A 13,504-nucleotide genomic window follows, 5' to 3' on the forward strand; every position below is an offset into this window, starting at 1 on the left:
AATCCAACCATTTCTCACCATCTCTATTTTTTTCTATCCTGGTCTGAACTATCCTCTTTCTAGCCTAAATTACTGCAAAACTGGATGCTTGAAAATAATAGTGAAATGCATTCAAAGTTCTAAAGAAAAATGGATTTAAACATCAAGTTGCAGAGCCAATAAAAATAAAGTGTGAGGAAAAACTAAAGGTCTTGTCAAATATGCAGGGACTTAGAGTTTATCTCCCAGGTACTGTTCCTGGGGATAAAAAGGCATCTTATTTATATACTTCAGCAAACAGAAAAACAAATTCAAGAAAGACTGGGATCCAAAAAAAGAACTAACATAGGAGTACAAAGAAAGTACATCTCAGGATGATAGCTAAAAATTACATTGTCCAAATTTGATAAAGTTGATTAGGAAGCATAAAATGATGTGAGGGTTATATTGAAGAAGATATAAGAAGAAAAATAAATAAAATCAAGAATATACTTCAGGAATCCCAGGATGGGAGCTAAAAGCACTCTGAACAAATTTGGTAATTCAATAGTATGATTAAAAGGAGAGACAGTAAAGGAAGCATTTTTCTTCTGTCAAGAAAAAAAGCAATTACATACTCCAAGAAAAATAATAATCTGTAAAACCCATGACCTAATTACGAAGCAAGTGACACATGGTATGATTTGGAGAAGTTGATGGTTATGAGAAAAAAGAATCCATTTGACTTCTGCTTGGAACAGTCTACTTAAATCAGCACAGATATAAGTATATAAGATTAGATATGTAGAAAGAAACAAATCACCTTGTTTATCTGTGAATACTTTCGTATAATCTAGTATGACTGCTAGTTATTGATTTGTAATTTTACAATCAATATACTATATAAACGGAAAACATAAATATAGTTCCCCAAAGTAATATATATCTATGAACATTGATTATATAAACTAGAAGTATACAGAACTTAGGAGGTAAGGGCAATAATGAGTGGGAGGGGAAGTACAGTGTTGGTCATTTCCTCAATGGTAGGGAGTCAAGGGAGACTGTTTAAAAATCAATGGATCAGAAAAATAAAGATTATTAATTAAGTTATGAAGGAAAACAAATGAAGAACTAAAAATATAACAAAAATGGTAAAAAGGAATGGAGTGAGATAAATTGCATATCATTTATAACAATCAACAGATTCTTCTTAAATGATAAATTAAGAAACAACAGCAATAAACATGCTGTTACCTCTGAGAAGTGAAACTGATGTGGATGGCAGGGAAAAATACTTTTTATTTTCTATCCATTTGAATTGTTTAAATAAAATTTTTATTCAGGTACCTGCTAGAAAATTAAAATTGTTTTTAATTCTAAAAGACATGAGAGCTGGCAGGCTCATAAAGGAATGACAGCTGACAGTGTAGAAAGATCTCAGGAAATTATAAAAAGCAGATATAGGCCGGGCGTGGTGGCTCACGCCTACAATCCTAGGGCTTTGAGAGGCCGAGGTGGGTGGATCATTTGAGCTCAGGAGTTCGAGACCAACCTGAACAAGAGCCAGACCCCATCTCTACTAAAAAAATAGAAAGAAATTAGCTGGCCAACTAAAAATATATGGAAAAAATTAACTGGGCATGGTGGCGCATGCCTGTAGTCCCAGCCACTCAGGAGGCTGAGGCAGGAGGATCGCTTGAGCCCAGGAGTTTGAGGTTGCCATGAGCTAGGCGATGCCATGGCAATCTATCTAGCCCAGGCAAAAGAGTGAGACTCTGTCTCAAAAAAAAAAAAAAACAAAAACAGGCAGATATAAAAACTCAAAAAATATTTGAAATAAAAGGCGATTTAAAATAAAGTCATTTAAACTTATTCAACACTTCTAGAACAACAGTCAACAAGAGAGGTTTATAGTTATGACTCAGGGATTAGACAATGTTTAGAATTCTCTAATTAAGATGGCAGAGATTAACTTTAAAACTATTCCCATCCAAAATAATATAATAATATAGTAATATAAGCATGGCCCTTAAGTATTTCAGACCCTGGAGAATTAAATTCTAGACAAATAAACGTTATTACATATATTTATATATAATACATGATGGTCCAATACTTTAACACCTTTGTTTAAAAAGAATATTGAAATAAGTGATCCTTAAAATCATTATGATAATTAACAGCATGACTCCATGGTTATAATATTTTAATAAAAGTTTTACATTTCTGGAACTTATTCAATTCATACAATATACATAAATAGCAAATAAAAGGAAGAAAACTATGGCAGTCTTCCTACAAAACATTTAAAAGTACTTTTTTTGGTTGTTTACTCAATACACATGTTCTTTTGGTATTCTTCTGAATTGTTACACAAAGCTGAAAAAAAGAAAATTTCATATAAAAATAGTTATCTATTTTTTTAACAATGGATTTTCAAATTAAATAACAAAGGTTTCCTGTTTACCAATGTATATTGCATAGAAATGATTAAATAATATTTAGGGAAAAAACATCAGGAATTCAGTTTTTTTAATGGCTGCTATATCTTAAAAGTTGGTAATTTAAATTTTATTTATAATTTTAAAATTATATATTCTTTAGGTATAAAAGTTAAAAAAATACATCTTGATTTAATAAAAAAGCTTCTAAATTTACATTTTCAAACACTGCTATGATTGCCATAATGACTACCTTTTAGATATACTTAGCTAAAATAAGTTAATTTTTAAAAATAACATGTAATATGCTGGCAAGATAATTTCCTTAGAAACAAATCAGTGTAATTATAAAGTCAGTGTTATAAATGTACTGCTACAAATAAATACTTAAAGCAGAATACAAAAATGCGTAAAATAGGTAAGGATTTTTTTAATCTAAGTCACCAATGCAGAAATCAGGGCACTTAATCACTCAAGGAGTTAGAAGATTTCAAAGATGACTTTTCACAAGGGATATTGTGACTTTCTGTGAATCAAAAAAGAAAGTCAATTATTTCTATTCAGATGCTTCTAGAGTGTTTTTGTTCAAGTGTTTTTATGTAACTCCTGTAACTTACATGTCCTTTTCCTGAAAAAGATATTTGTAAGCTAATAATTTTGGCCTCATGACATATATGCTTTAAAAATACATGTGATTCTAAAGGCCACCACTCCCTCGATTCTAATACTTACATATATATGCATTTATAAATATATACAATTTCAGTATTATAAAAATATTTAATTTCTTTAAGCTTAAATAATTACTGAATGTTAATACAGAATACATTAATATTAGTATAATTTTACTTTTATTTATAAAATGGTTTTCTTATAGCAGCATTTACATTACAAATGAAGTGTGACCAAATGATGTTGCATTGTACCAGGACTCATACTGCAAATCAGACTGAGTGGTGACATTTCTCTAAAGAAACATCTGTCTCAGCAGAGCAGTTCCTATGAAGTACCAAAACCTTGGGGGGCTAATAACTTATCTGAACCTTCTAAATGCATATGAAAGTTATTTCCATAGAGTTGGCAAGATTTATTAAAATATCCCAAGAAGTCCAAGTTATCTTTACCCCCAGAAAAGTTTTCTAATAAGTCAAAATTGTATTAGTGAATAGTATTTTTAATTAAATCACAGACTATTAGAAATTAACTGAAATTTTCAAGAGTAAAAAAATAAAAACATCACTGTTGGAGGTATAAGAAAAGAAAGTGAGAAAGACAGATTTGAAACTTTAAGGCATTATGAAAAACCAAATAAAAACCCTCAATCTCAAATACTCATATTAAGCTTATTTTTGTTGAGCTCACGTTCCAGATTTCCAATCAAAGTATCAATACTTTCTTGTAGATCTTTGAGATTGACTTTTCTATCTACTGTAGATTCAATTGTCTGCATTGTCAAGTATGTCTGAAATGTGCACTCTTTGGATGTGGGAATTGGCTGTTCGATCATTATTTCTGGTCCATCCATTTTGCTATAATTTTCTCCATTTTCTCTATCTTCTGAAGGGACATTATCATAATCCACATCATTTAAATTTTCTTTTGTATTTAAAAAGTAGTTTTCTCCACAGCTGCTCCAGTCTCCTGCATAACGATTGCTAAGTGGACTGTCTAATCTGGTTTGTCTTGGCCTAAGCACTCCAGATGAATCAGTACTACTCAAATCTAACATGTAAGGTCGTTCTTTCTTCCGCCTCAAACAATTCACAGAAGACTTCTGCTCTGGAAACAAATTGTCTGTTGATTCTTTGACAGTTAAACGTTGCACTAAAAATGAACAATAACTTTGCTTTAGTGACAGTAAGCCAACTGACCTTAAAAAACAGAGCTAAAGATAAGCCATTTAATAATCAACTACAAACATGCATTAAAACAAAAACATGCATACTATCCAAAGAAAGCATTCCATAATTATTTTTTCTATCACCAGACATAATCGAGATTAGGGATAGAAAAGCTAGTAGAATGTTCAGTGGTGCTAATTCATGCTATATCATAACATCCCAAAACAAATTTCCAATGTTCTGTGCACGTTAATTATTATCCAGCTATAATTCAAACAGTAGCTAAGCTGGAAGCTTCTCCTAAATTAAAAGCTACAGCAAAAAGCAGGCAAGCAACACATGTTGGTATACAAACAAAACATAAAATATTCCTTTATTTGCAAACATCTAAATGAGGCAAAGGCATTTAAAGTGATCACTCTAAAAGTTCTGACCTTTGTGGGCATTTTTGCAATTCTATTAGCAGCAGTGTCATAATTTACTTTACTAAGCAGTCCAAATTTCACTTTTATAAAATGCATGAATACCAGATTTGGCTACTGTTACCTGAGTTTGATTATACAGCATTATCTACTAATAGTCTTCATTTATTGCCTGGAAATAGCACAGATATTTTATTTTCCCATTCTGGTTAGGTATTTAACAATCCCAAATAACACTCCCCATATTAAGACTAAGGTCTTCTGAGAGCTCGCCATATAGAAGATTATCACAGAGACACACATTATTTCATTACAAACCAAGGTTTTGCTGCTTACTCATTTGTGTATATTGGACAAAATATCTTAGGCTCTTCTGTATACAAAATGGACTTAATTTAAAATGCTGAGACATAGCTGTTAAAGATTATCCATAATACCTTTCTCTTTCTGCTTGTTTATTCCCTGTTAATAAGTGTCTCTCCATTTATATTTCCCTTAACTAAGATAAAGGGAACATAAATCAGTGATAACATCAATTTTATACTCTCCAACATATAACGAACACTTGTTTCCTGTTGTACAAAATACAACTGAAAAACTATACAAACATGTATATGGTTCTAGTTTTTCAGACTGTCAGTGATATTCATAAAATTTTTCAGAGACCACATAAATTTTTTCACTTAGATTTCACTGGAATATTTGATAACTATTATATAGGTATGTTTTTAACATTTCTACCATCACATTTTTATGATGGTTATTATATATCATTGTAGATTATATATCATTGTAGATAGCTTGATTTTAAATCAAGTTCTTGATTTAAAATTTCTTAGAAAATAAAGGTCAGATATTTACTTTAAATTGATCTTTACTGTCACTTAATATAGAATATAGAATATTCCATGCAATAAACTGATATAATTGCAGAATGGACATCTGAATTGTTCCACTATTTAATTATGCAATTCTTTTTTCTCCTCTAGCGGCTTACTGCCACCATCTTGCTTTTCTCCTCTCATTCTGTTATTCCTACTCTTCTTAGTGCTTAACTGTCATGCCTGTTGTTTTTACCAACCAATTACAGTACTCTGCTAACCCTGCGATCTAGTCTAATCTAATCCCTGTATCTTTTGACTCTGTGTCTTAAACTTGTCTTATTGTGACTGCATTGTCTAACATTTGCCTGCAAAATCCAGATTCATTTTGTTGCCAGTAGCTTGAAGTTGTCTAAGACTCTATTTAAATATTATTTTTACATATTATCTTAGAAAATATTTTAAGAAAGCAACTAAATTGATATTTTAATATCTTTTAGACTAAAAATTCAATTTCTGGAAAATCAACATCACTGGCTTTTAATACTACCGATGCTGGAATGGTTTTCCACTAAATATGCAGAGAAAATGGCTAATTTTAACTTCAAAAGAAAAGTCCTGGTTTTCTCATCACTGTTGACTACCCACCTTCAACAGAATAAAATAAAAAATGTGGTCTATAATGTTGCTGAAAAAATTTCAAAATGTAATGATAACTACTAAGAAACTTAATTTTTCCTTATCTTACTAATAGATTTGTTTCTAATTACCACTTTATTAGCCTTTTAGCTACAGTATAATTATATCTTATTTAACAGAAATATATTGCATGTCTAGTTAGTGCCGAGTACTCTAAGACCTGGGAATATAAGGTTAAACAAAAACATAATCCCTGACCTCACAAAACTTACAATTTTGTAAGAAAAATGAAAAAGAATTAGAGAACAATTGGTACTATTTCCAAAAAACTTGCCCCAAATTTACTCATCATAGAAAATGCAGTATAGCAAAGATCTAGGAGTTTTATACTCTCTCTAAATCTATTTCCCCATCTCTAAAGTGACAGGGTAGCCTATAAATAATTTTCAGCATTCTTAAAACAGCAAACTCATTTTTAAAAGAAAAACTTTTATAAAAACTCAATACATAAGATAGATAAAAAGAACAATCTTCTTTTTATCTGAAATATGATTCCATTTTGCTCTCCCCCACCTGCCAACCTGGCCGAAAGCCACTTCCAAAGAACCTAAGAGCTTAGTGGAAGATAATCTGAAAAACTATTGGCAGGATAATTTTTTACCATCTAGTGCTGATATGTTAGGGTTCTAACTAATTAATCTGAAGACATGATTTTTCAAATAGAAATCTCAACTCAAATTATCTTCTTGCCCAAAATTAAAAAACAAAACAAAAAGTTTAGAAAGTAAAAAGGAAGCAGGGGTAGGGGCAACTCCTTTTAACTCTGGAGTTGAAGAATTTCCAATTGGAAAAATAAGATATGCACAGCAAGGAAAGTCAAAACGTTCTATAGAATGCATGGAGATGAGCATTCACTGAATTAATATGCTATGGCCCAGTCCTTGCCACATTCTCTATGTTACCATCAATTTTCTCAGGCCACACATCAACTTGCTTCCTGCATTTTCCTGAATCTAAAAGCAGGTGATTTAGAGGGCAAAACTAACCGTTGCTTCCTCTCATCCTTCTGCCCTGGTCTGTCCTTTGTCTAAGGTACTACAATTAAAGAAAAATAACAGGTTATAGAAAAAGGAGCAGTTATTTTTAAGACCAACAACACGAACCTTTGGAATAAGGTGCTATACACTAGGAGACAGTTGATTAAGGTTGTCATTAAAATATAGTGAATATGAAATCTAAACCTGCTTTTTCTATAACACAGGATATAAATTAAGTTTCTGCTCCCAAACCCAAAACTAACGTAGCTATTACAAAATGATAAAATGACATTAAACTCTGATACAGAATTAATGACAAAGAACTAAGTTTACTGATAGTAAACTTAATGGTGTCTCCAGGGAAGCAAGTTTTCATTTGTGATTACAATGAAATTGTAATCCTCCCAAATTCCTGATGTTTATTAGAATTAAGGCTGTTCTAGACAAAGGAAACACATACTTAAAACTCTGAGAGATCCCTTATGTTAGGCATCAAATGCTGAAATCATCTCAATTACCCTGAGAATCCTGACTCGGGATTTTTAAATAATTAAAATACATTCTAGGCTGGGCGCGCCTGTAATCCTAACACTCTGTGAGGCTGAGGCAGGTGGATCATTTGAGTTCGGGAGTTTGAGACCAGCCTGAGCAAGAGCGAGACCCTGTCTTTACTAAAAATAGAAAGAAATTAATTGGCCAACTAAAAATATATAAAAAAATTAGCCAGGCATGGTGGCACATGCCTGTAGTTCCAGCTACTCAGGAGAGGTTCAAGCAGAAGGATTTGCTTGAGCCCAGGAGATTGAGGTTGCTGTGAGCTAGGCTGCTGCCACAGCACTCTAGCCCAGGCAATAGAGATTCTGTCTCAAAAAACAAAATACATTCTAATTCAGTTAAAATATAAATTAGAATAATTTTTAAGCCTGTATTTAAAACAAAGTAAAAATTTTAACTTTCCAAATTTAAAAATTGAACATTTGTTTTTTAATTCACTTTTTTAAATTAATCAGATTTATTTTAAAAGACTAAATCAAGCATTTCTTTGTACTTTGGACCTTCCTTCTCATATGTATCAATAAGTGAGTAACAGAGAACGTTTACTGAGGGCTTACTTTGTGCTAAATACTTTGCTCACTGCCTTGGATGCATCTCAATCTTCACAACAACCCTGAGGTAGGTACTATTTACAGAGAAGCAAACTGAGGCTTGAAGAAGTTAGTCTTTGCCTGAGCCCACACTACTGGCAAGTGCCCCAGTAAAGCCAAGCTTGACTCTAGCGCCAAGCACTTTTACCACTGTGCTCTATACTAAGGCCCGAAGTACCTTCACACCTGGTCTTATGCAGTGTGGAGCAAGGGCAGTGGAGGTTACTATAGGATAACAAAATTTTGGAACTTAAATACAGGATTCTTTATAGAACATGTAATTATATACATATTTCTTTTAGTTCTGAAACTATGTAAGAGATATATTGGGAAAATAACTGTTCAGTCTTAGGTTGCTGACTGAAATAAGGAACAGATAAAAAAGATGGAAAGGTCAAGGATAATTGCCAGTTCAAGCTGGGATAATTCGAAGAATGACCACAAATACAGCAAAGATGTGTCAGAAAGAACTGATTCAAGAAAAAAAATGAATTCTACTTCATACTGGTTGAACTAAAAATGAGAAGAGTAAAGAAGTTAGTATTTACTGAGTATCTATCATGTGTCAAGAGCTGTGCTGAGCACCTTACATACATAATTTTTATTTAATCCTCATATAAAGTCTAGAAATATATTATTAAATCCATATGACCAAAAAAAATGATAATGAGGCTCTAAGATGTTAAAGAACTTGTCCAAGGTCATACTGCTAATAAGTGGCACAAGCAGGATTCAAAACCAGATCTGACCAAACCTAAATGTGTACATTGATCTATATGTCTACAATGTTATTAGCAAATGCAGAAAATTTAAATGAAAAAATTTAAGGTATTCATTCATAACTATTTGGAAAAGTGAAATCTAGAGAAGATTTTATTCAATCATATATGGACATATTTAATGATTAGCTAAATCAAATACCCTATCATTGAAAGACAAAAATATTTTCATAGAATCATTTACCTGGCCAGAGTTGGAGTAAATAATGAAGAACTTCTATATGTTTTTTAAAATCCAAAGCACTTGCAAGTTCTTCTGAATCAGTAAAGACTCTGTTGTTATGGGTGGAAGTCTCTTGCCTTTGACTTAATAATACTGGTCCAAAGCACACAGCCAAATTCTGGCAGGTCATCTTATTTACTTCATGGTAAGAAGCCACCAATTTCAAATGATCCAACAACATCTTCAGGGTTTCCTAAATTAAATTAAATTTCACTTGATACAGTCATACCATGACAAATTCAAGAACACAATTTATAGCAGAAAATATAGATGAGCATCCTATCGCTTTTAAAAGGGTTTTCACAAAGGTTTGCTTATAAGTTGGATATTTGGAACCTGAAACATATTTTCTTGTAACAACGCACAGGGCCTAAATTATGTTCCAACAACTTAATTTAATCCATTAAATGGTTAAAGTATTCATTCTTTATAAAATGCTTATGAATGTGTTCCAAATTTCAGCTGGAGTTAAAATGCATCAACCATTTCTTCTCTTCTCTCTTCTAAAATGGCAAGAGCAAAGGTTGTGATGGGAAAGGTGATTAGGGTAAGAGGGTTCATTTTTAAGTACAGATAAGTCCTGTATTTGTAAGTAGGGGCTATCACACTTAAATCTAGGAGCTTAACCCTTTCAGAACAGGGTCAGGTTCTATAATGATCCAGATACAAGACATTTTTGAAAGGCCAACTTGCGTCTTAACTAATAAATATTTTAAGTAGATGAACCTTAGCAACGGGAAGAATAATACAGTTGGAAATGAAAGAAAATTTTATTGAAAAAAAATATATTTTTTTAATCCTTAAAGAAACTAGAGCACATTCAGGAAACCACAGTAAACTAGTGAATAAAGTTACTGGGCTTAAAGTTTCTACCCACTCATTCTTGCACTTTCTGCCCCCACATGGTAAGAAATGAGGCAAGGTTGGCCTCATCTGGACAAGCCCATGTCTTTCTCTTATTTCCCCTTCTGTTCTAAGGAATAATAGCTAAAGTCAGCTAAGGCTGGTTCTGCAGACACAGCCATCCTCCTATTTCTCTCCTATAACAATACCTGAGGGTGCTGGTCCCAAGATTTAGATTTGGGGGAGGGAGCAAATGGGAAGAAGGTAAGGAGGAAAAAAACAAGGGATGGTGGTATTGCTTGAGTCTTAAGGCTAAGCCATGTACACAAAAAGTTACCACATCTAAAACATACTAAAAGGAAACACACTAAAATGTTAATTATATTGCCTTTATATACTGATAATTGTAATTTTACATTCTTCTTTTCTACATATCCCAGTTTTTCTATAATGAACATATATTATTGTAATAATACAATAATAATATACTTTAAAAACTTATAGGGAGTATTTATTCATGCCTAGCTAAAATCATAAACAGAAAAGATGAAACTTTTCTAGATTTATTCTAATTAAGAAGCATGTCTAGATTTATACTATTTAAAAACAGTAAAGGCAGAAGCTAAATCCATAAATGCCACAAATGTCAAGTACCTAAAAGATTATTTGTAGCTATAGAGCTAAGTTTATACATCATTAGCTGGCTTTCAGAAAAAATGTATACCAATTATGCTTACCTTCTCAATCTCAGGCAGACAATCTAGCAGGTCAACAGCAAACTTGGAATCACTTGGGTCATTCTCACAACCATTTGATGACATTTTCAAAGGACTTTTTGCCATTGCATCTAATACAGCCTCATAAAGCTGTTTTGTTATCAGAGGAGAAGGAAGTTCTCTTAAATAATCCTTAAGAACACCTTTAGACAACAAACAAATCAGACAGTTGGTAGCTGAACTTCAGAATGATATAAAGAACCATGGTGAATTTTTTAAATTTAATTATTATTATAGCCAACTTTTAATATTTTGAAAACAATAAAAGCAACAATGTAAAAAGAAAGTATCAGAACAAAACATTAGCATTTTGTATTCTTTTAAGTTGCCTGTGTAACTGACCTTTTGTTTTGAAGGCATGCTAAAAATACACATAATAATATACAGTTACCATACATATTAGGTTTGTTAAACATAAAATAAGCTATTCTTGATACAAATACCCTTAATGATCTTGCCTGCCTATAAAAAAAGCTCCTCTAGGCCGGGCACGGTGGCTCACGCCTGTAATCCTAGCACTCTAGGAGGCTGAGGTGGGCGGATTGCTCGAGATCAAGAGTTCAAAAGCAGCCTGAGCAAGAGCGAGACCCCGTCTCTACTATAAATAGAAAGAAATTAATTGGCCAACTAATATATATAGAAAAAATTAGCCAGGCATGGTGGCGCATGCCTGTAAGTCCCAGCTACTTGGGAGACTGAGGCAGCAGGATTGCTTGAGCCCATGGCACTCACTCTAGCCTGGGCAACAAAAAGAGACTCTGTCTCAAAAAAAAAAAAAAAAAAAAGCTCCTCTAAATGTATGTAAAATAAATAGAAGTTAAGAAAGCAAGGCATACTTATATTAATTGTAAATTATTCCAATTACATGAATTTTGAATTTTTAGATTTTTAATTGATAGTGAAAGAGCACCAATGGTCCAAAGCCCTTGCAAATAATATAAACATATTTCCTCTTTAATACTGGAGATGTGTCTTAAATAGATATACTAGATAGTTGGATAATCTCTATTGCTACACTATCATATAAAAGAAAAAATCATTTCTAAAACCAAACAAATGAAACCAAAAGCCAAGAACAGAAAACATCAGACTTGTCACTATAAATAAGATATTAGCTAAAGGCTGGAATGTGATCACAAGGGAAATGAGAGGTATTCATGACACCAAAAACCTAAATATATACAATATTGATTCAGAACATGTTCTCAGTTTATCCAAGAACCTAGTTTGAAAAGCTTAGCTGGAACTTAAACATGATTAGGTAGGAAGCTTCCCATCTGATAATTTTTAAAAATTAAATAGTAACATGGTTCATTAGTTTCTTATGCATCCTTCTAGTGGTTTTTATGCAAATATAAATATTATTTGTCTCCCTTTATTACACAAAAAATAACATGCACAGGTTAATATCCTTAATCCAAAAATCCAACATCTGAAATGCTTTAGTGAATATTTCCTTTGAGAATCATGTTGGTTCTCAAAAAGTTTTAGATTTTGGAGCATTCTGGATGTTGGATTTTTGAATTAGGGATACTAAACTAATAATTATAATGCAAATATTCCAAAATCCAAAAAATTTGAAATCCCAAACCCTTCTCGTCCCAAGCTTTTCAGATAAGGGATACTCAACCTGTACATCCTGGTGGGTTTTTTTGTTTTTTTGTTTTTTTTTTTTTTGAGACACAATCTCCCTCTGTTGCCTGGGCTAGAGTGCCATGGTGTCAGCCTAGCTCACAGCAACCTCAAACTCCTGGGCTCAAGCAATCCTTCTGCCTCAGCCTCCTGAGTAGCTGGGACTACAGATATGTGCCAACATGCCCAGCTAATTTTTTCTATATATTTTTATCTGTCCAAATAATTTCTTTCTATTTTTAGTAGAGACAGGGTCTCGTTCTTGCTCAGGTTGGTCTCAAACTCCTGAGATCAAATGATCCTCCCGCCTCGGTCTCCCAAAGTACTAGGATTACAAGCCTGAGCCACCGCGCCAGGCCTATCCTGCTTTGTTTCTTGCTTTTTCAGTATATAGTATAGTATCTGTATTTTGCTAATTCTCAATCACAATATTTAACCTGCAAATATTCATGTACAACTTTTGTATTATTTGATCTCTGTCCAGCAACTGCTTATTCAATGTAACTGAAGTATTGTACTATTTACATTGTGGGGAAAGAGAAAAATGGCAGCTTTATTACTGCTTTCATCTTGACAACAATTAACAATTACCAGGTTTCTCTCCTATTCTGAAACAAACCAATTATCCTGAATGCTAATATCAAAACCATCCTAAAACCACACAGCAAACACAAACTTTACCGGATTAAATGCAGTAGTTTAGAAGCAGAAAGAATCATCTTGGTATGTATATGACACTCTCTTCCTTGGAATTCAAAATATCTTTGCTCTTCTATAGCATGTGTGTGTATGTATGTGTGTGTATTTTCTCTCTCTACCCTACATTCTAGAAATATGATATGCAACCACTTATTTATTATTAAAAATTCCCATGAGGTTTTATGGAATAAGACTTTCCCGTAATCACTGATTTTAAAATGATGCAATCAGGCATTCATCTTTCT

General features: G+C 32.6%; 1 protein-coding gene across 2 annotated transcripts in view; it reads right to left on the reverse strand.

Moving 5' to 3' along the window:
- Positions 1–1,973: 1,973 nt before the first annotated feature.
- Positions 1,974–13,504, reverse strand: part of SYDE2 (synapse defective Rho GTPase homolog 2) — a 35,544-nt gene continuing 24,013 nt past the window's right edge. Inside the window, exons 5-8 of one of the 2 annotated variants that reach the window (XM_012747609.3) lie at positions 10,890–11,071; positions 9,271–9,502; positions 4,790–4,837; positions 4,103–4,226 (exon numbers count right to left, since the gene is read on the reverse strand). In XM_012747609.3, coding sequence (XP_012603063.2) covers positions 4,827–4,837; positions 9,271–9,502; positions 10,890–11,071 — 425 coding nt within the window. In that variant the 3' untranslated portion in view covers positions 4,103–4,226; positions 4,790–4,826. Of the gene's footprint in view, positions 4,227–4,789; positions 4,838–9,270; positions 9,503–10,889; positions 11,072–13,504 lie in introns of both variants that reach the window. The other variant, XM_012747607.3, reaches the window with a different exon arrangement.

This window comes from Microcebus murinus, chromosome 2 (genome assembly GCF_040939455.1).
Source record: "Microcebus murinus isolate Inina chromosome 2, M.murinus_Inina_mat1.0, whole genome shotgun sequence".
In the NCBI taxonomy this organism is placed as follows: Eukaryota; Metazoa; Chordata; class Mammalia; order Primates; family Cheirogaleidae; genus Microcebus; species Microcebus murinus.